The 24,745-nt window shown below is 32.2% G+C and overlaps 2 protein-coding genes across 4 annotated transcripts in view; one reads left to right on the plus strand and one right to left on the minus strand.

Moving 5' to 3' along the window:
* Positions 1 to 5,487: 5,487 nt before the first annotated feature.
* mRpL14 (mitochondrial ribosomal protein L14) lies at positions 5,488 to 6,188 on the minus strand. The gene has a single exon (XM_035377829.2). The coding sequence runs from the start codon at positions 6,111 to 6,113 to the stop codon at positions 5,658 to 5,660; it is 456 nt and encodes a 151-aa protein (XP_035233720.1). The 5' UTR covers positions 6,114 to 6,188; the 3' UTR covers positions 5,488 to 5,657.
* Positions 6,189 to 6,431: 243 nt separating this feature from the next.
* The window catches only part of LOC118205547 (U11/U12 small nuclear ribonucleoprotein 35 kDa protein-like), a 28,306-nt gene continuing 9,992 nt past the window's right edge, over positions 6,432 to 24,745 (plus strand). Inside the window, exons 1-3 of one of the 3 annotated variants that reach the window (XM_035377830.2) lie at positions 6,432 to 6,583; positions 17,442 to 17,562; positions 18,273 to 18,371. In XM_035377830.2, the coding sequence (XP_035233721.1) occupies positions 17,449 to 17,562; positions 18,273 to 18,371 (213 nt within the window). In that variant the 5' untranslated portion in view covers positions 6,432 to 6,583; positions 17,442 to 17,448. Of the gene's footprint in view, positions 6,584 to 6,804; positions 7,431 to 7,507; positions 8,026 to 17,441; positions 17,563 to 18,272; positions 18,372 to 24,745 lie in introns of those variants that run through there. The other 2 variants (XM_035377831.2, XM_035377832.2) reach the window with 2 other exon arrangements.

Genomic DNA, 24,745 nt, shown 5'->3' on the forward strand with positions numbered 1-24,745 from the left:
CAAGTATAAATCATAAAGACTAAATGATTTTATAAAATAAAGGTGGCATCACAGGTACTGTATAATTTTCTACCTCTTAACATTACTCATTTTGTACTTCACTAGTAATTTTGTATCTGAAATGGTGCTAGAAAAGAAAGCATTTATTACCGTATTTATGCAAATCTAATGCGCCATCGAATCTAATGCGCAACCCCATTTTAAAACTTTAAATAATAAAAAAATGGTTTGTCGGCGAATGTAATGCGCATCAATGATATGAGGAATTTATTGAATCTTATTTTATACAACAATAGATTTGTATATAAACTATCAATTAATGGTATGATAATTTTATTTAAATTTAGATACCATATTTTATACAACAATGGATTTATACATAAAGTAGCAGAACATAGAATTAACCTATTAGTGGGCTATTGTCATGTGAAACAATCATTGTTAATTAGCACTACCGTATATATGGTACCTATCGTAAAATATGAACATGAAATAAATTGTAACATTTCTATCTAGCTAACAGTTTATACAATCAGTGATTAATAGTAAACATCTTTATTCACTAATGTTTTCATCACTGGAATCCTCGCAGCTCTCTTCGTCAGAAGCAGATTCATTTCTTCTTTCCTCATCATCGTCATCGTCACTGCCATTCAATGAATTTGCAATGCAGCATTTCTTGAAAGATTTCACAATCATTGGTACTTCAATGCTTTTCCAGGCAGCAGAAACCCAGTGTGCAACAATGTGCGGTGCAGCACGCTTAATTTTTCCTGTCGGGGTCAATACACGGTTTGGCTCACAAAACCATTTTTCGTACTCCGCCTTAACGTACCCCTTAAAAGGTTTATTTATACTAACATCCAGGGGTTGTAACACAGACGTCATCCCTCCAGGAATGATAACAAGATCACTGCCTAGGCTGTGCATCTTCTTTTTTACGTTGTCGGTGAGATGACCACGAAATGCGTCCAGACAAAGCATTGATGGTGTATTAGAGAGCCCACCGGGACGGCGTTTCCATACATTTCGGAGCCAATCAAGCATTAATGATTCCATCATCTACCCCTTCTCTTGGTTTCAAATCAGGACATCATCTGGAAACAGCTTTTCATTCTTAAGGGTTTTAGGGCATGTTTTCCGTTTGAAGATTGGAGTGGGAAGTTTGCACCCGTCTGCTGTTATTGCCAGCATCACTGTTACGCGTTGTTTTTCACATCCCGAAGTTTTGATGATAACTTCCTTAGTCCCCTTCTCCGTAATGGTGTAATTACGAGGCATATCAAACCAAATTGCCGTCTCGTCAGCGTTACCAATTTGCCCCATTGAAAAATTCTATTCCTTCCGAAGTGTGATGACATACCGCTGAAATGTTAGTAGTTTTCCCTCAAAATCTGCAGGAAGCTTATGGCATATTGTTGTACGGCGTCTTAGAGATAAACCCATTCGCTTCATAAACCGATCAACCCATCAACGTCTAGCCTTAAACTCTTGTTTCGGTATTCAAAGAACTTCAACCTCCTCTTTTGCTTTATTTCTTATGGTGTCACTAGTCACAGGTTATCCATTCTTCCTCCTTTCACGTACAAATTCCAAAACTTTTTCTTGAATTTTAGGGTGTCTTCCTTTGCGAGGGCCAGTGAATTTCTTTCTACTAGCTTTAGTTGCAAACAGTGCCAATTTCTGTTGCCGCCACAACCGAACATTGCTCTCAGCTACGTTGAACTCTCTCCCTGCCTTTCTATTGCCATTTTTTTTTCAGCATAAAGAATTACTTTACGTTTGAAAGTAGCGTCATATGACATTCTTCTCTGTTTGCCCTCCATTTCGTGATTACGTACTCTGCAGTTTGTATCCTCTATGCAATAATGTGTCAACGATAAATGTAATCGAGAAATTTGGTTGACGTCATCGGCGAACTTTGCACTCGAATCTAATGCGCACCCCAATTTTGAATACTACATTTGGCCAAAAACGATGCGCATTAGATTCGCGTAAATACGGTAAATTTCTTAAAATATAAGGACTTTTAAAGAAGCAGATGGAATATAGAAAAAGGACTTTGACAGCAATTGAAAAAGTTTTGAGTTTAATGGAAATCTGAATATTACCTCTGTTTTAACAATTAAATAGATGTTAGTTTCAAAACTGCAATGAAGCCATGTAAAGTTAATGAATTTTTCCTAGATTAAGCTGGTTTGTTTTACAAGTATTAAAAGGAAGTACAGCTGACAAACATGTCTCCATTTCAGTCCTTCAATTGGCACATTTATCAGCTATAATTTTCTATGGGAATTTCTAATGATTGGAGAAAAGTAAACCTTTAATTAACTGAAAGATTTATTTCTCAAACTTTTTTATTCTCTTGTCTTTTAATAATTTCAAGACTTGTTAGAAACTGTACAGTATTAAAAAAGCAGCATTTACATATTATCCTGTCCACTGTGAAAGTTGGTACCATCTAACCATGAAGTTGGTGAAGATCTCGCAAAATTCTGAAGAAACTGTTGCCTCTTTAATAAACAATCAGTGTATAACACACTTGATAAAAAGGCTTTTGTTGAAGTCTATTATTTTATTTGGCTCTTCTATTTGACCAGAAGTTCTGTTTAAACCACTAGGAGAACAAGCTAGACAATTGTTTCAATCTAATGCGGTTTGGCCATATTCAGCTGATGGTTACTTTCAGATACAAGAATGTTTTAAATGATGCAAATATTTACAATTTGACATTTTTAAGTTTTAAAAAAATCAATTTTATAAAAATTATGAGGAACTTTTTATTTTAAACCTTCCTATGGTCCCTATTTCCAAAAATTTTATATTCTGATAAAAAAATAAAGTAAAAATATATTTTAGGGTGTCTCTTCACAAAAATTTGTGATTGGCCAGCGAGGCACAATTTCAAGATGGTCGCTACACAAAACCAAAATAACAAGTCAAAGATTTGCCCGAACTCGGTGTCCTTGTACATATCAATATATTTTCACGTAAAAAAAAATATCAGAGAATTGTACAAATTCGGCACTGCACACTCTCTTGACTTTGTACATGTACACACAAAATTCCTTAACAGCATCTTCAAACCATGTTCCCTTTCTAATGGAACGCTTTATATGGTGAGCATTTGAATCGTTCTTGCAGCAAACCCATTCAAAGCCATCTGAATGATTTTTATGTTTGACCATGCACATTTCCTTCATACAAACAGGGCATTTATAATGGCTACTGCGTAAACCTTCATTTATACACCATTCAATTACTGCTTTTTTTCCCTTTCATTCCAAATCATACAGAAACTTCAAATTAATCTTCTCACATACAGCCATTTTACCGTATAAAGAACAAAAAAAGCAATGTACTTCCTAACCAACATCCAACATATAAATAAGCCCTTACAAATATTTTCCCATTAGTCAAATTCACTGCAATCCCACAACCAATCTTGTCATAACAGGGTTTCCATAATTTCAAATACTCTTATCATAAATGAAACAACAACTTGGCGATAATCCAAGGGGCACTCTAAAATACAGACTAACCCAAAGTAAAATACAAAACCTGCGACAGAAATATTAAAAAGTTTCGGAGAACTTTTATTGTAAACCTAGGGGTTATATATAAAACTGAAGAAAGTAATATTCTTATGTATCTAAAACTAAAATATTGGCTTCAGAAAAGGTCTCTGATGTTAATTAATTAAATAATATGAAAAGTTTGAATTCACATGCAAAGTGTTGTAAAGTTTTGAGCAGTAACAAAATTTTAGGGAAATCTTAATTTTTAATACAGAATGCAAATGGTAAGAGTCCATTACAAAACTAGTCTTTAAGTGAAAGAATCTAATCTACACATTCTTTTGAACAAGAAGAAAAATTAAAGTGGAATGGTACTCTTCTGTTATCGGGGGACCGGATTCAGAAATGTATGTATGCATGTGCATATATGTATGTGTGTTCAGATGTTAAAAACATCAGAACAAAAGGGGAAAAGTATCAGTTTTACAATAATCACCAGTTATAAATCAGTTTCATAATTTGGTTAATCTTTGGATTATGGTAACTTGGTGATATTTTGGCGACCAACCCTGCTATAGCAACCTGCTAGTTTTTTTTCCGACATTTTGTTTTCACGAAGTAAAAGCATGTTTTTTTTTTTTTTACTCAACAATTTTTTCCAACAATCTGCTAGCTGAATTATGCTTATGTTAGTACCTTTATGGAACAAAAGTGCTTAATCATGACGAAGATTAGGTGTGAAATTGGGAGAAAGTGCAGAATCGCCCACTGCTTGCCAGGTTTTTAAGAATTGCACATACACAGTATCATCCATGTACATGTCGACCTATTTTCACTTAAAAAAAATCCCAGAATTGCACAAAAATTGCATTGCGCACACTCTTGACTTTATCCATGTACACTGATAAAGTCCTAGCTAGTAACCTTTATCGCCTTACCAAAATGTCGGCAAACTACCTGTTACCATATTCCAATGATTAGCCCATAATTTTTAAAAAACTGATATTTTAGATTTTAAGGTGATAAAGCATCAATATTTGCATCATTTAAAAGATTTTTATAATTGGAAATATATATCTATGACCAGCATTTGTGAAATAAAGGCACTGGTTAAGAAATTTTTTTTTTTTTTGAATATAAAAAGGAATTTATTTTTACTTTAACAGTCATTTATTATACTGACATTCCAACATTATATGAATAAAGCTGATTAGATTCCCAGTTTTTTTTAAAATCTTATTTATTATTTTATTTTATAAAATATATATTTCAGATTAAAAAAAGCTAATATTCAGGTAAAAAAATTGGTTTGTTTTGGTACATGCGATTACGGCAAAGCCTCGAGTGCTATCTGCCTAAGGGGAGGGATGCCTTTGTGGCTCGTATGCACCCACACATGGAGAAAACCACAAAGCGCCCATGCAGCCACCCTGTTCATAAGATTCGAACCTCGGACTGAGCTGCCAGGGTTCAGCGACTTTACTGATCGGCCTCAGATAAAAAGTAAAAAGATATTTCAGATTTAATTGTATATATCATGTCTTTTACTTAATTGCTTAAAATAAGAATTTTAATAGCTGTACAATTTATTTACAGCAGAGTATATTCAGAATGATATTATATTTTATATGCCAGCAATAAAATCTCTAAAAAACATTCACTGCAATAAATTTATAGTATTGAATATACAATTTTTATTTCATACACAGTGTATTATTAGTACTGTATACTCCCTATAACATGAAACAACCTGAAAAATGAAATTCTGACTGCGTATTATAAAAAAAATTATACATAAACCTCGTGAAGGAAAGACCGAGTTGGATTACAGTGTTTATAAAATTTCCGTTCTATGTACATTTTAAACACAGTTCTCTTTTATTTACATGTAACTCTGAATATTCCCATTACATAATCCAGTTGTATACAAATACGATTTATTTTTAAAGTAAAAACAATTCTTACGAAATAAATTTAAAATCTTTATTTCAGCAGACAAGTTTTTCTTTCAGTAAAAGTTTTCAAAACAAAACAACGTACAAAACTACTAACTGGACCTAATGTTAGAGCAACTGCATTTTCTTCAAAAAATTCATGAAGATTATATAATTTCACATGAATAATATCTTAGAGTAAGTTTTAGACAAATCTAGAACTTATAGCGATGATCTTTGAGAATTCTCCTCGTCCTCTAAGAAATGATGGAATTGGCACTAAAACTCTGGTGCCTAAGGGATTTCCATGATCATCAATCAGAACTATATTGTTTGAGTCAAATTTAGGTATCATGTGCTTTTGCTCTTTCTTTACACCAACAATAAAAGCCTTTTTCTTAAGTCCCTTAATAGCGACCAATACTTTATCGCCGACAGTTCCAATAGCATATCTTTTAGCCTTTTTATATATATGAATACAACGAGGAGGTTTACCTTCTAGCATGGCTTGCTTTCCAATGTTGCTGTTATCTACAACACGTAACCTCGTTAATTTACGTATGTGACCTAAAACAGGCGTCATACTGAAAGATCTACTAACATTTAAAGGCAAAGAATTTTTTGCAAAACCAAGCAACTTTGATAAAGCAGTAAAACTCATTATAGCTCCAAAGAATGCAATAGATTATGCAAACACAATTATAATGCTTTTGGTTCACCTTGTATTTGAACGTTCTGTCCGAAAGTATGTGTTAGAAGTTTTTATTTTTCTTTCATAACTACAGTTCTCTTTTATTTATATGTAACTCTGAATATTCTCATTACATAATTTTGATTATGTAATGGGAAAGAAGCATCAGTTGTATACAAATACGATTTATTTTTAAAGTAAAAACAATTATTACCAAATAAAGTAAATTAAAAATTATTTCCAGCCTCAGTTGTTATTTTTCTTTCATAGTTTGTCACCGTAAAAGTGGCAACCATGTGAACTTTGTTGTAGTTCTACGGATTTTGAAAATAAATATGATGCTTTGGAATATTATTTAAAGTTTATTAGGAGAAAGGAGAACGTTTAGTTCTTGCAAATCTCGAACAATTTTGGTGACGACGGAAGTGAAACAAGTCAAGGTAATTTAATTGGTTTTATCAAATTTAATTTTATTTGACGACTTTATATTGGATTTACTTTTATTGAAATGGAATCGTTAATTGAGAAACAAAAGCCTGTCAGAGCGTCTTTTACGAGAACAAATAATGCAATTTTGCAAGAATTGGAGGGTTTTCTTCCGGAGAGGATCCGTTGGCGCTTCGGCAGAGGATCCGTTGGCGGCGAAGCGTATTTACTCGCCAAGCTCGTCAACGGCTGATCGGCCATGAGTTTAGCGGCGTACAGTTACGTTACAAGATATTTAAAAAGATTAACCGTAATACAAACCGTAAACTGAAAATCGTTAATAGCAATGAAAGGACTGGATATTATGTTCCCATAGATCTCCTAACTCCATATTCCCTCTGGCTTGCAGTATGCCATTTCCTGTTTGTAATGAAAAACAGCCTGTTAACGAATTTCCGCGAAATGCGTTCATCGTAATTGACTGTTCATTAGCTATTTTGGTGATACATACATGTCTTCTCCATTTAAAACAGAACCAGATCATATTTGCAGATCACAGCAAATAATGAGTCTTTCATGGCAAAGTTATCAATTTGTTGAAAAATAACTTAGTGAAATTCATATCTTTCTTTAAATATGCTTTAAGAATATAAAATTAGAAAATATTCCTGTTTTTAACAGTGCAGTTTCTTGGGAAATTGTCAAAACACAAGAGAAACAAAAAGGCACTTTTACTACTTGTACCTTCATTACATAATTTCAAAATGCTTTCCAAAGTATGAGTGAAAATAAATTCTCATCACATAAATGAAATAAACAATGTTTTCATTGAAATATAAACTATTGCAACTGTTTGACTAGGTAAAAAATAAATTTTGTATAAGAATAAATTATATTCTGCTCTGACTTACTTATGCATGCATAAATAAGTGTGTGCTTATGTGTGCATGTGTCATAAAATGAAAACTAACATATCCACTATTTTTATTAACAATCATGCTAACCTCAGAAACAGTAAGGGCAGAATTTAACTTTTTTGCATGTAACTCTAACAAGCATACTATGATTCATTACTTTCCAACTGATGTTCTGTGACTGAATTCTGGTAGTTTGATTTAGGTCCTAATCTAAAAAAAGACAGCTAATTGCATGGGTGTTTTCACGGTGCTTCAATATGTTACAGGAATGCAAAGCCAAAAATCCCTTATAAGGTTCTCCTCAAAGGCACACCTTCTCTTACGCAGATATTTTTTGCATGCTTTGACATAATTAAAACACACCAAACCAAACGGATACATGCCACCAGCAATTTTAAACTCAAAATATTCCTTAACTAACCCTCAAACCCTAACCTGATTTCGGTTATTGTTATTGGAGAGCTATGCTGAGTGATCAGTGAATAAGAAAAAAATTTCATTGAAAAATCATGTAGGAATAGTTTTGTATAAATTATCATGTAAGTGTGATATTGCATATATTTATTATATGATTACTTAATTTTTTTGTTATTAATTATTTTTATTTTTTTCTTATTACGTGCTCCGCCCTTAGGCACTCCACGGAAAGGGAGGGATGCCCTGTAGAGGTCTTTTTAAGGGAAACTGGCTCGTATCCATGTTACACATGGGGAAATCACGGAAACGCGCATGTAGCCAGCCCGTTCGCCGGGACTTGAACCCGGGATCGAAGTACCAGTGTTCAGCAGCTTTTACTGCTCGGCCGCTGGTGGGCTCATTAATTATTATTAATAATATATTTAGGCACAGTATTTCTTTTAAATTCATCTTCTGATTTTAAATCTATTTTGAATTTTCAAATCATAATTTTATCAAATAAGTTACTGAAAATGTAGTCACAATCTCACTCTATCAAATCCGAAAGTTGAGTTCAAGGATGGACAAACTATAGCCAGTGAACAACTACCTGTTTAAAGCTTCTATATATATCTATATAGATATTCTATTCAGCAAATTATCAAAATATATTTAGGATTTTACTATGCAATACATAATGTATATTGTAAATATATATTAATTTTTGTTTTGGCTATACAATGTATACTGTATTTGTATAAATAAAACGTAAAGGAATATCACGTGATTTGCGCATAACATGAGTTCACATAGATATCTGTTATCTCACTTCATCGACATGTATACTGTGCTCATCGACTTTGTTACATCATGAACACAGATAAGTATAACAAGATTTAGATCTCCCACTGAAAATTCCCCAGAAAGCGAGAATTACTGATAATGTAACGAAATGAAGAAAGGTAATCTTTTTTTTTTGAATGTGGAAATTTTAACTATTTTCAAGTGGTCTGTTTAAATTTCCATTGAACATTAAACCTGTGCTTGATGTAACCATGAGGCTTGGGAATAGTATTCAATCTTGTTGATGTACCCACAGGGAATTACGAGATTTACTTAAGCCCTTAAAATCTGAATACTTGCATGTGCTGTATTACACAAAACAAAAGTAAGATGGCTTAGTGCAAGATGTGTTTTCAAGAAAGTTTGGCAACTGATTAACGAAATTGTGCCATTCTTCAATGAGAAACATTGTTCTGTAAAGTGTGAAATTTTAAAATATATAGCATCAATTAATTTAGAAAGCAATCACAAAAAATCAGAGTCATATTTGCAAATTTTCACAGGACTAGTAAGTGATTAGTCACAGGATTTAATTTATATTGATACAGCATGGTTTTCAACTTAGCATTTTTCACATTTCTTTGTCATATGAACAATTTAAATGTCAAAATGCAATAGTTATGAAGATAGCCTGAAAAAGAAACCTGCATTTTGAGTCTGATTTTGAGTTTAAACACAGATTTCAATGCAATTCAAATGTAACTAGAAATTTTCAGCATGCCTTGCAATATAAACTATGAAGCCGTGAGACCACATTTGCAACTTGAAGTAATTTAGTTACAGTCTAACAATCACTTGAAGCAGTTGTTTCTCAGTGTTCCAAAATTACAGTTGTTCAAATCATTATATAACTACATATACATGGGAATAACAAAAAGTAGTAAAATTTATCACAGATCTGCACACGTTGGGTGACTCTTTTCTTTTGACGATATTCTTAGCATATGCTAAGAACATGATGCTGTTACAAAATGCTGGTTATCAAAATTAATCTCCAAAATAGATAACTTATTTATTGTGATAATTTCAAAATATTTTTCTATTCAACTACATAGAGATAATCAAATGAAGAAAATTCCCAAAGCCTGTGGAAACTATCCAACATTACAAAAAAAAAAAATCATAAAACAACAGTCTCCTATTCAACTTATATAAACAAAGTAATTGTTCAACTTTACACAATCCTAAACAAGTCTTTTAACTGAAGACTAACTTTATATCACTGGTCAGTGCAAAGTTTTGTAAATGCGTATATTATAAATATTTTCAATAACACATTAAAAACACTTAAAAATAAATAGCAATGTCTCCGTAAAATAATGAAACAAACATGAATGCCAAAGTGAAGACTAGATGTCATGCCATAGTCATTTGAAATAAATTGTATTGACACACATTTCACTTTGGAAAGAAGAAAGTCCATCTCAAAAAAGATGTTTGGAAACTTATAAGAAATGATCAGCAAATTTACCTTAAAATGGACGTAAATCAATGCTGTATACATTACTGCATTTTAGAATATCCAAAATGAGAATGAAAAAAGCAATATTTTCATTGATTTTTAGGAAATAGCATATGCTGTTGACAAATTCATATGTAAACTAGGATAATTCTAGTTCCAGGATATCGCTGAAATTATTTCTCCTTAAAACAGATGTGAGAAAAAACCAGCACTTGCAGCATTCTAGACCTTTCATCAGGCCTGATGAAATTAAACGCAGTAACATCATTTTCTTTTGAATGATGCATTCAGGTGTATGAGAAAGGCAGATGAAACACTTCTCAGAATTTTGTATCATAAATGAGTCGTAAATGCTTTGCTTATATTATTCCAAGCAGTAATAGCTTTAGGGGCCATGACAGTGTGATGGCCCAAGATACTGAGTACTGAAGATTCAAATTAGGGTCAAACTACCAGTATCCAGCAACTGTATTGCTGAACTGCTTGTGAACTTGAACAAAAGTATGAATATCTTGTTAGTGAAACCCATAACGTAAGAAAAACGGCACACTAGATAAAATGTTCAAGATTAATGGTCGATTTTGTTATGAATCCCATGGTTCTGACATGTTTTAAATATACTCCTTCCACACGGATAGAAGCTGAATGATCATTGTCCTGCTTACTACAGATATAACCTTTCAATGTATAATCTGAAAGAAAGTTTAGGTTATTCGAATATGGCAAAGCATACCAGCTGTTGACCTGAAGAAGGATGCCTTTATGAACATTCTAAGGGAAACTGGCTTGTATTTGCATTACATATGAGGAAAACTAGAAAAATCAACCATGCAGCCAGGCCTTTAACCATGATATGAACACAGATCAAACTACCAGTATTCAATGGTCTTAAGCACTAGTAGGAAAAATCTAACAAAATGCTTGCAATATCATGCAATCAGAAATTCACTAAATGTTGCACAGCAGGATTACTTTTTCAAGTGTCGAGGATGAGAATACTTAATTTTGTTTTGTTTATATAAGTATTTGGTCATGGTATTATTCATTACATATATTCTCTGTTGTTCATACAGATACTAATATTTTAGTACATTTAAAAGTGTCTTTTTTCATTAAGTGCTTTGCTTGTCAATATTCCCAAAATTGTGTTTCATGTTAAGTGCTACTGTACATATAATAGATTAATGGATTCATTACAGAATAATACATTTCAAATATCCATTTTATGCAAGCAATTTTCAAAGTTATTTTTTGAATTTACCTGCTGATAGCTTAAAATATTTTTGATTTTGAAACAACTGCCTTTTTCACAATAAACTGGACATTGCCAAGAATCTTCAATAATATTCAAATCCTTTAGAGTAGCATTGTAAATAAAACTATAAGAACATTATACATTTTGTTATCTTTCAAAAGTCAAACTTTGATTAATTACTCAAAGCAGTGGTTTACTAACTTTGATGACCAATAAAAAATCTTAAAAAAATTTTTTTTTTAAAATCTCATCTCAGAGAACCAATAATACTTTTTTTAATTCATTATTACTTCTTTATTTCTTTCTAATCATCTATCATATATAAACACCTAGCATCTTCTGAAAGGTAATTGCTAAGATACATTAAAAATATGTCAAATTTTTAAGCATGAAAAGTGATGTAATTCCTATTATTTTAGATAAAAATAAGAGTAATAAAAATAAAAACTTTAGTTAATTATTTAAAACCTTATATTATTGTGGCCCACGTTAATCATGTTTTAGGACTCGGGTACCCTATGGTTCTGAGTGTTTAGTCTTTTAATTATTAAGAACACAGTCATACTACTCTAAACAGGCGTGTTACCAATTATCAATAAGCCCCCCCCCCTCCGCCGCAATTTCACCTGCTCATCCGGTAGTGATGCACCACCAGCCAGCGGCAAAACGGAGAACGCACAAAACATACGAGAACAGATTCGTTGTCTAAGCGTTTGAAGAATCAGGTTGCTACCTACGACCACCGAATTCGCCGGGTTACCAACTTTAAACTGTTATCGCCAATTTTGGCGATGTTTACATTTAACGGATCCTCTGCGGAAGTGCTTCCGAATTAGAAAAGGAAATACCTGATGAAAAGTCTGTAAAAACGAAACTTGTTACTTAAGAACGTTTAATGTATTTGATACTGAAATATTAAATTAGAAATTTTTTTCAGATGATCAGTTTGAAAGTGAATGGGCGAAAGTTGCAGAATACAAAGAAAAATTAGGTTTAATACGAGTAGAAACGGAATTATTCTTCAATCGCCAAATGAGACAATCTACTAGGGTAAAAGTGGCAGTTTTCGGATAACCGGCTCTTGGCGGTACATGGATACCGAGTTTGTACAATTCTTTGACTTGTTATTTTGGCTTGCGTAGCAAAAATCGCTGCCAAAATAACAAGAGAAAGAATGCACAAACTCTGTATCCATGTACACATCGACCTATTTTCACTTAAAAAAACATCCCAGAATTGCACAAAATGGCATTGCGCACTCTCTTGACTTTATCCGTGTACACATCAACCTATTTTCGTTTAAAAAAAATCCGAGAATTTCACAAACTAGGCTTTGCGCACTCCATTGACTTTGTCCATGTACACAGCGAACTATATTCACTTAAAAAGTCAAAGGAGCAGCCAACAAATATATATATATATATATATAATCTGAATAAACTACAGTACTATTCGGGGTAAAAGTTTACAATTGGGTGCCCCTTGTTTTTTGGTGATTCTTTTTTGACGCCAAGATCGGCGCCAGGAAGACACGATTTCAAGACGGCCGCTATGCAAAGCCAAAATAAAAAGTCAAAGAATTGCATAAACTCCCTATAAAATATATACTGTCCATGTACACATCGATCTGTTTTCACTTAAAAAAAAATCCTAGAATTGCACAAACTAGGCATTGTGCACTGCTTTAAATGTGTCCATGTACACATCAATCTATTTTTATTTAAAAAAACATCAGGAGGCTAAAGCAAAGTTAACTTGGACCAGTTAAGAATTAATCATGTTTGAGGAAGATGAGCTAGATTATCCTAATCTTAAAACTCCTGTGTTGCTCCTAAAGTAGTTCATTTCAGAACCAGATTCAAACATAAAAAGATTATTTATATTAAGATTGATATTCTCTGTTAATTTTTTTTCCAAATGGAATTTTTATATTGCTGTAATATTGCTCTACAATGAAAATTATAAGTAATATGTTTTTATAACTTGTATATTTATTACAAACCTACAGTTAAAAATTTGAGAATAGTATACATCAGATTTTTCTTAGACTATTTTTGAGAATTTAATGACTATATTAGGAACATCTAAAACTTTGGTGAATCTTCGGATTATGGTAACTCGGCGAAAATTTGGCGACCAACCCTGCTACAGTAACCTGCTAGTTCTTTTTTTTGGGGGGGGACGCCATTTCGTTTTCACGAAGTAAAAGCATTTTTTGTTTTTACTCAACATTTTTTTCAACAATCTGCTATCCGAATTATGTTTATGCTAGAACTTTTATGGAAGAAAAGTGCTTAATCATGACGAAGATTAGGTGCGAAATTGTTTCTAAGTGCTTGTTAGCTAAAATCACGATTGGAAATGTCCGGAGAGTAGTGGAACAAACATGCACAGAAATTTGTTTTTACAGGGCAAATTTATATACGAAACATGTAAATAATTTTTCTCACAAAGTAGAAAAATTTGCAGGAAAATTTTGTGAATCTTTGAAGTCGGTAAAAAGGACGTGTATGAAATTACCTGATCGCAAAAAAGTATGTATACTATGCAAGCTTTTATACCTTCAGCTTGCATATACCCTTTCCAAAGATGAACATTTGCACGTATAAAATAAATAAAATATGCAAGAAATTACGGAACTACTCTGATATGCGCCCTCAAGACGCCAAATTTCTCGCCTTCACGCTGCCATATTACTATCTAAATTTTTTGTTTACATTTCGAACTTTTAGCCTAAAATGTTTCCAAAAACGCGGTTTTCGCACATGCAAAAACTACGTTTTGAACACACAATTTAGCTAAAAATCCGAAACAAAAACCAAAAATTTAGATAGCAAAAACGTAAAGTTTCTCACCAAAAATATTTGATAAGAATCCATGTACACAGTGACATGTTTTAACTTAACATCTACGAATGGCACATATAGGCAATGAACGAATCTACAAACTACACACACCTCGCTTTGATAAATTAACATAACAACAATAAATTTCAAAGAAGACCATGTACACAGCATCCTGTTTAAACTTTAAAAAAAATCTACGAATTGCACAATTTAGGCAAGGAAGGAATCTACGATCTACGCACTCCTCGCTTTAATAAAATAACATAACAACAATAAATGTCAAATAATACCATGTACGTTCTATTTCAACTTTGAAAAACATCTACGAATTGCACTGTCTAGACACTAAGCAACAAAATAAACTAAAATAAATTTCAAACAATTTAAAAAACAATAACGACAGAAATTCATACTAAAGAACCATTGAACATAACATTCTACAAAATAAGAACAAGGATAAAATAAAATGCACTTACCATGAATTAACGCGTTTTCGAATAGCAGAAATATCAATTTCATACCGCCTTTAACATGCCGCCACGTCTTCACTATCGTATTTACATGACAGCCAGACACACTATCCAGAAAATTTATACTATGGTTCACAAATAAATAAAATCACAAATCCCTACTTCTATCATGCACTGCCATTAAAAATAATCTCCCAGACTCTCTTTTCACACTTCCAAATACCCACTACCCCTATCATTGTGGCAACAGGATAGCCACAATGATATTTCCTTTTGCTGAACTTCAAATCAACAACTACCATTTTATCTTTCCCTTCCATCTTCTCAGACACAGAGGCGAATCAACAAGCTCCAGCGAAAGTTTTTCAACGTCAACAGGGTTGCCATGGAACACGCAATCGCGCCAAAAACCAGCGCAGAACACATATCGCCACATTTGGTGAAATTAGGGCGTATATTAGAGTTGTACCGAAATTACATTAATTTTCTTTTCCTTCTAAATTATCCATTATAAAAGTCACCACAAAATAATCTGTGACTGGAACTGTGTACTTCTCAGATTATTGCTAAAGTCCTAGCTAGTAACATTTATCGCCTTACCAAAATGTCGCCAAACTACCATATTCCAAAGATTAGCCGAAACTTTATCTCACGTACACAAGCTCCTTGTAGGTCTGTAAAAAATTATTGATACTTTCTGATTATTTGCATCTGTGGTTCTAATATTTGGTAAAGTTGCCATGTTTTTGGTGTATTTTTGAGTATAAACATGAAAGTTGCCAATCCCTCCCCCCCCCAAAAAAAAACTTGCATGTACCACTTATGTGTTGAAGTACGCTTTGATTTACACGCTGTATACTTAATCTTCATTTCACTGCTCAGAGTTAATCAGCTTTGTAGAATTTTAATTTTTTTCATGCTTATAAAATTTTTTGTTCCCTTTAAGATGCTTTTTTTTTTGTTATTATTTATGAACAGAGCAATACTTGGTAACTGCAAAGCTAGAACAATGTATGTTTTTTGCTAATTTATGAAGTTGCCAATGAGTTGGTGACTTTTTGTTGAGTTGTGGATATCAGAAATTATATATATTAGGTATATTGTATAAAAACTGGTAAAAATGTATTTTATATTAGAAATCTGGACAAAAGGTATATTAATGTAATACAGTTTTTTGAGATATTTTGTTTGAGGTCCTCTACTGAAAAGAAATTTGTAAAGAAGCACTTTTTTGGTATGTAGTTCAGGGCTTAATTTTTTAAATTAGAAGTACTGGTGCCCTATGGAAAGCTATGAGAAAAGAGTATAAGAAATGTAAATAAATAAAATAACTAATAATTAAATTAAAATTAAAATTAAAATTCAGTAAAATGTAAAGAGGTTAATAAAAATTTAATAAATTATTAAATTAATGATAAATATTTAAATAAAAAAATAAAATATCTGACCTCTGCTTTTTAGGGGCTCTGACCCGAATTAAAATTTCACTCAAAAACTAAGAAATAGCTTAGGCAGCTTCTGGCTGAAGTTAAGCTCTGAATGTATGGTATAATGGGCTATTTCAAGGGAGGATAGAAACAAAAAGCATTCTTTTTCCAGGACACCTATGAAAAAAGTTGATTAAATAAATAAATCACTAATCAGAATAAAGAGTATTCTAGAAACAGCATGAGAATATGGAAGAAAATTTTAATGGAGAAGTTTAGCTTTGAAAACAAAAGTCAAGAATTCACTAGCGTTGGATGTGCATGACAAAGGTGATCACTTTTAGTACTTTCAGGAATGAAAAATTTACTTGCTGTCATAAAATAACTTACAGAACAAGCCTTTGAGCATGTGAATGGGAATTTTTTTCTCCTTAAAGTCTCAATCTCTTTCAAAGTTTGTTCCCCAGTGAAAGACAGGCATGCATTCAGAATTTTTTTCTCCTTAAAGTCTCAATCTCTTTCAAAGTTTGCTCCCCAGTGAAAGACAGGCATGCATTCAGATGTTAGAATCAATTGTTAAGGCTTATTTATTATTAAAATAAAATTTATCACCTTAAATTGTGATTCACTTATATGAAAGAAGTGCCAGATCCCTTTTATTTGGGGCTGTGATGCGCTTTGGCTAGAATTATGATTTTTCTCATAAATTGAGAAGTACCAGAGCTAGGCTCTGGTGAGCTCTGCCACAATGTAAGCTCTGATGTAGTTGTTTCCTTGCTGGTAAGGTGTTTTTGAATGACTAAGAAAACTGATAAGAAAATATGAAAAATAAATTTTAGAATTTAAGAAAATATGAAAAATAAAATTTTAGACATAGAAGAGCAATTGACTGTTTATTTGTCTGGCAAGTTTGAAAGGAAAATGAGTACATTCTTACATTCATGTGACTGAAAATAGAAATAAGTGTTTGCTCTAACGAATAATCTGATTAAATGTGAATTGCCATAACGAACTTAGAATTTAAAATAGATTTGAACTGGTATATTGCTGATTTTTATATAACAGTCATAGTTTAAAAATCCACAAAATTGAGAGCAACATTTTTTAACTTTATTTGCAGTATATATAATACTCTTGCTTTAATTTTTACAGCACAATTTGATCAGTTTATGTAAAAACTGTTGATTTTAGTCAATGTTTTCTCATTAATAATTGGTAGTATTAATATAAAAATTATAACTCTATGTATTTTTCAGTTGAGCCATGTCTACATACAAGTGGGAGCCTATTGCTAGAAGTTATGACCCACTGAAAGCAGGCAGTATCGATGGCACAGATACAATTCCTCATGACCATGGAATTGTGCGAGCAATGCAAGTAAGTTATTTTCAGTTTATTTATATAGTTTTTTAAAAGCAATTTTGAATTTAAAAGAAAGATTTAAAGATAAAATGATTAAATAAATAATAAATGTACAATAATAATCAAGAGATTAAATAATTGTATTACAATTTTACTAATCGCATTTAGAATTTTATATCATGAATGATAAAAGCTTATTTTATAAATTTTTGTTTTATTATCACAAAATGGTATATACAGAAAAATCTTGAAATATTAAAAATTTATATTATCTTTTCAATAAAATAAAAAAATTAAATATGAATAGATGCTTATTGTCTGTATGCAAATACAAAATATCATCATCTATTAGATTTTGTTTTGGATGCCAGGTGATAGTGAGTTTAAGCAGAGCATTATTCACGTTCTGTTATCTACATGTATTCACAATTTGAAACTTATTTTATTTACAACATTCTTGGAATGAGCAATACTTGTTACAATATTGGTGAGAAGTCTAAATAAAACAGTTTTTAAGCAATTAAATTTAATGCTGTATTAAGGAATACATTTTTATAACACTGAAAATATAACAGTTCATTTGTTGATGATTTTATTTAGTGGCTTTCATTGCTTCTAATCTCAAGATGTCTTTTAATATTACATTTTTTATCTCTTTATTTAAGCAAGTTAATATATTATTTTCATAAAATTAAATTTTATTATCTTTTTTTCATAAATTTTAGGCTGAATACAAACCAAATAAGCTTGTTGTTGGAGATCCAAAAGCCACAGTATTTGTTGGTCGATTGAATCCTTGTACAGAAGAAAACAGTATTAAAAAGGTATTGATATTAAAGACAAAATTCTTAAAGCACTAAATTTTTAACAGCTGTTGTCAGTCTTAAAGATTTACAGGAGGAACATTCAGATGTAAATAAGAATTTATCCACTAAACTTTATTTATTGAATATATTGAAATAACTTAATACATTACTTTTATATGTAGTCATATGCCATTATAATACATTTCTTACAGCACCCAGAAAGTTTTATAATTCCAGCAGAAAAAAGTCTTTTGGCACTGTGTATGAACACAGTCTTGCACAGTGTCAATCCTGTTTGTTAAACTTAATATCCATTTTTATTTCTCACCCTGCTTTCTTTGAAAGACTTGCACCAATCATACACTTTAGAGTGGGATTCTTTTACAGACAATGCTTCTGTTCTGCTGCAGCTGACTAAACATCAGCAAAAGCTTCTTTAATTTTATTTAAGTATTCCAATGTGTCAACCTAGTTTATTTTATCTTGTTATAAACTTCATTTTAATCACATGTGCCAATTCATTTTTCAACATGAGAGAGAGACATCTTTCAAACTTGTTTTTAAGCCTAAAATAAACCTGAGATGGAATGCTATCTTTGTAATCAAAAACCTATTCGTTGCCCAATCTTTAAAATCTCCTGCTCCAGTATGGTGAGTGTAACCAGCAGGAGTGATGAAAACAAAAACTAGAATTACTGTTGACAAGTTCAAGCATTTATATGCTTGCCCAAACAGTCATGATTACTTTGAATCTATATAAGAATGAAGCATGAAAATTCTTTATACAGTCAAAAGTTGTTAATCCGGACTCGTCGAGACTTCGGCGATTCCGAATTATCGATTTTTCCGGATTATAGATCATCAGTTTAAATCTGGTAAGATGGCATGCAGAAATTATAAAATTAAAAATATGAAACCATAATTTATGAAATAAAGAACAATTATGATCTAAAGGGTATCAAAATTTATAAAAAAAAAAGAGCTTAATATTTATTTGTTTACTTTATTAAACATTTCTTTCAATGTAAGTTGTTTAAGTTGCTTCATTTTATGTGATAATACTTTCTCTTTAATTCTATAAACAGACATAATTTCTTCTTCAGTTACAAAGTTCCGCTGTTCAAGTCCTATAATTGCTGTGTCGAGAATACCGACTAATTTATCAATCGAAATTTTTTCGTTTTCAATAACCTCTGTGTCACTTTCTTCACTATCGGAAGCAAATTATAATGACGAGGAATTTGATTTAAATCACATAAAAGACGAAGTACATCGAGATGAAATACTACATTTAGTAAGGAATTATAAGCCAAATAAAATAAAAACATCTGCCCTAAAGATAAGGATAGTGAGGATAGGGCTGACAGATCAACTTCCAATTCATTGCGCGCCTCTGCGTTCCCCCCCCCAATTCTAGGGCAAAATGTAGCTGGCATGAATTGTCTATGGCAGTGTTTCTCAAACTTTTCATCATAGAATGCTTTTTAAGTTCTAAAATTTTCAAGGAATAGAGTAAATATTTTTCCTCATGCAATGATCTTCGGAATAAATTCCCTTACATAATGATCATCGGAATAAATTCCCTCATGCAATGATCTTTTGAATAAATTCCTTTACGCAATGATCTTCGGAACCATCAAGAGCATTAGATATCTCCATTTCTTTAAGCTCTTCACTATTATAGCTTACACCAGTAAGAGACCCTGGCTGAATATCCATGAGCAAAACAGGAGGAAAACAATCACTATGTGAACAAATTCACTTTAAGAGGTAGAGGAGATCGCTTTTTAAACAAGCAATATTTAAAAAAATTTCAGAATCTTGTATTAAAGCTAGGGGAAAATACATATGAGAGGAAAGAAAGTAAATACAATAAATATTGCATTTTTATTTTAATCAAAACTGGAAAGAGTTGCTTTCCTAGAATGACTGCACTCCTTATTTGAAATTCTTGTGCATAGAAAATACTTATTACGTGAGAATAATAATATGGAATTTTTATTTGAAATTTCAAAATGTGCATTTGAATTATCAAGAAAAAGTCTAGGAAATCTTAGAAGAATAAAATGGTACTTGTTCCAGTAAAATAATACTTCTGATCTTAAATAATAACACCATTGTTTTAAACTTTTGAAGTACTTTGTTTTAAGCATTGATGGTATTCCTGAGAAATATGGAATCATTTGCAACATTTTCTACCTGGTTATAGAATGTTTTTATCTATATTTTATTAATTAACCTTTCGTATGGTCCTTAAGAGTCCTTAGGTTTTTTTGAATCAATTTTTGGTCCTTAAAAGACCTTAATTTGTCGCGGCGCACAATGAACTGGCAGTTCATTGCGCGCCACATCTGTCATCACTATCCTTATCTTTAGGGCAGATGTTTTTATTTTATTCGGCTTATAATTCCTTACTAAATGTAGTATTTCATCTCGATGTACTCTGTCTTTGGTATGATTTAAATCAAATTCCTCGTCATTATAAATATCACGAATACGCATCAAATAGTTTTCTGGTTGCAATTTTCTAATTTCGACTATGCGTAATGTATGCTTTACGCATGCATGTGTTGAAAGAAATGTTTAATAAAGTAAACAAATAAATATAAAGCTTTTTTTTTTGGTAAATTTTGATACCCTTTAGATCATGATTGCTCTTTATTTTATAAATTATGGTTTCATATTTTTAATTTTATAATTTCTGCATGCCATCTTACCAGATTTAAACTGATGATCTATAATCCGGAAAAACCGATAATCCGGAATTGCCGAAGTCCCAACGAGTCCAGATTAAAGACTTTTGACTTTATATTTCTTCTGAATGTTCATATTACTAAAGAAATAAAATTATCAGCTTTTTCTGTACATTCTCAATGTGTTTAGTGTTTTTTAGAATAACAGAAATCCTTAATTAAATCCAAAATTTCTAAAATGAAAAGGAAATGTGTTGAAGAAAGAAACTAAATACATAAAGAAAATTCTTCTTCAAAGATATGTACAGTTATTATCATGTAAATTACCTAGTTGCTTATAATTTCAGCCTTTACTATAATTTCCCATTTCTGTTTCCTCATATGATAGAGTTACTGAGCCAGTTTAAATTAAAATTAAACTGTACAGTCTTTGACCACTAATCCACATTTTTAGTTTGAATTTGACTGTTCTTGTTTAATTACATCACCATGAGCTGTAATTGATTTTGTTAGCATCAGAACATGCCTTTTATGTTCTAAGTTCTTTTTAAATAAGAGTTGTTGCAAAGAACACAGAAAATATATAAATCAAATATATTCAAAACAGTTAATTCAATTACGGTCTGCCTCCACCCGATGCTGGGTGCATTATGAATAAAGACAAAAATTCTTAATAAGCCATTTTTTATTTTCATCAAAACAGTCTTACTCTTACAAGATTAGCTTTCGTTCTGTCTACAAGCAAAACATTCGAAACACTCAGCACGCAGGCTGATGCCATGAACAGCAGCGCCTCGCGCTAGTTATTACTTCAGTTCATTTCACAACATCCTCCCCCCCCTTGAGACTCAGGTTGAGACTCAAGCTCATAACAAACATTATTTAAAAGATCAAGTCTTTTTGGAGCTTTTACAAGTCATCCAGAGGAGGAATCTTGTTGCATTACCATTTTATCAGGTGCAATTCCCCCTTTTAACGTACATCCAGCACTAGAATTAGATTCCTCTGCACCCAGTTTCTTATCAGGAATTATGTTTCTGTCATTGGCCTGTATCTCCAGAGGAAAGATGCGTTGTATTGGTCATACAACTGTTCCATGCTGGGTCTTAACTTTAACAATGCAAATCTTTCCATCATGTCCACGGATCAAGTCTGTAATTTGGGCTAAGGGCCAAAATAAACATTTTTTGTTATCATTCCCTATCAGTACTATTTCTCCAAATACAAGTTCCCGAGATTGTTTTTCATTATGCTTTTGAACCAGTTGACTAAGGTGTTCTTTTCTAAAGTGTTGTTGCAGATCATTTAACAATTTAGTTCTACACTTTAATTTCTTATTAAGACTTGACGAATTTAATTCATCAAGATCTTCAACTTTGGAATTTCTCATCTCGATAAGAAACATGGCAGGACTAATTCCTGCGGATCTTCAGAAATATACGTTAAGGGTCTGTAATTAATTATGGTTTCACAATCACAAATAATAGTATAAAGTTCTTCATATGATAGCACTGATTTACCTAAAGTACACTTCAGCAATTCTTTTACTGTACCTAACCAACCTCTCCCACCAGCCACCCCACCAAGCTGCAGTAGGTGGAATAAATTTCCAGAGTATTTTTTCAGTTCCCGTTTCCTTTAATACTTTAGGCCAATTTAGTTTTGATAAACCATTAGATGCACCCCGAAAATTTGTCCCATTACCATTATAGGTTATTCTAGGGCGTCCGCGCCTAGCAACAAATCGTCGAAGCGCCAGAAGAAAAGCATCAGTAGAAAGAGAATTTACGAGTTCAAGGTGAATGGCACGGTACACAACGCACGTGAACAGTGCGATCCACACCTTTCCTCCATTTTTTTAAAAACAGGGTTCCAGCCAAATCAATCCCTATGATTTCCAGTGGCGCACAATCTGTAACTCAGTCTGGTGGCAGAGGTGTCGGTTCTCTTGACATAGCCTTAGTTTTAAATCTTTTACAAATGATACAGTTAAAGAAGACATTTTTAATGGCCTTTCTAGCTCTGACTATCGAAATCTTTCTTGTAATATACATTGCATCATTTGAAGACCAGAATGACAGTTCTTATTATGTACATTTTTGATTAATAACCTGGTGAAATCACATTTTTCTGGTTAAAGTACAGTCAAAAGTCGTTAATCCGGACTCGTCGGGACTTCAGCGATTCCGGATTATCGATTTTTCCGGATTATAGATCATCAGTTTAAATCTGGTAAGATGGCATGCAGAAATTACAAAATTAAAAATATGAAACCGTAATTTATGAAATAAAGAACAATTATGATCTAAAGGGTATCAAAATTTACAAAAAGAAAAAGCTTAATATTTATTTGTTTACTTTATTAAACATTTCTTTCAATGTAAGTTGTTTAAGTTGCTTCGTTTCATGTGATAATACTTTCTCTTTAATTCTATTAAACAGACATAATTTCTTGTTTAGTTACAAAGTTCCGCTGTTCAAGTCCTATAATTGCTGTGTTGAGAATACCGACTAATTTGTCAATCGAAATTTTTTCGTTTTCAATAACCTCTGGGTCACTTTCTTCACTATCGGAAGCAAATTACAATGACGAGGAACTTGATTTAAATCATATCAAAGACGGAGTACATCGAGATGAAATAGTACATTTATTAAGGAATTATAAGCCAAATAAAATAAAAACATCTGCCCTGAAGATAAGGATAGTGCTGACAGATCAACTTCCAATTCATTGTGCGCCGTGGCGTGAAATTGATAAACAGATTTCAGATTTCGAAACATACTTTCGCTTTGTAGATCCTGTACATATTAGTAAATATATATCGGAAATTCTATTTGACATAATCGAAAGTTCAAGCTTACTTTTATAAAATTGCTCTAACAGTCTGCAAAAAATAATAAGCCGGATCCAATTCGAAGATTAAGGAACAACGCAATCTGCAACATTAACTGAATTAGATAATTTTAGCTTAGCTTATACCGTCCGTTACACATTAAACGCGCATGCGCACAAGCATATTTGCAGCCGTAAATGTCTTACGCGCACTCGTAAATGCCTGTGCGTGAACGCGGCGCATGCGCAGAAAGTTTGTAGCTTTGAGGTCCGAATTATAAATCATTCCGGATTATGGGTGTCCGAATTAACGACTTTTGACTGTATTGGATACAGAAAAGAATCATGGTCATCTCTATTTAGTATACTCATTTTAAATCTCAGAATACCATCATCAACAATGAGCGTTTCAATAAAATTATAAGATTTCTTACCAGTCAGATAGTAATTTTTAACCAAACATATTAAATTTTTTTTTAAGAACCATGTTTACAATTATTTACAAATCTAAATATCCATGCAAATATTCTAATCATTTTATCATAATTGGATATACTGATTGAATGCAAGGGAGTGCATCTTCACTATTTTTATCTTTTTCCTCTCCAATTCTACTTCTTCATGCAAACAAATAATCTCACCAGTGGGCCGGTTTTCAGGGCCTTCTCGCAACTACAAGGGGGCCTTCCCAACATCTAGACCGAAGCACTTGCTTCGCAAAACATCCGCGTGGTAACAAGTCGGCAATATTTAGTTTCCCTGGGACATGTCTCCATGAATGACCGTGCGTCAACTCTCGAATCTCTTTAACCCTATTTTTGACGAAAACGGACCAATTTCCTTGCTCTGTTATCCACCAAAGGGCA

The sequence above is a fragment of the Stegodyphus dumicola genome, chromosome 1 (assembly GCF_044657685.1).
Source record: "Stegodyphus dumicola isolate Sdum_Otavi_A_Nest chromosome 1, ASM4465768v1".
Lineage (NCBI taxonomy): Eukaryota > Metazoa > Arthropoda > Arachnida > Araneae > Eresidae > Stegodyphus > Stegodyphus dumicola.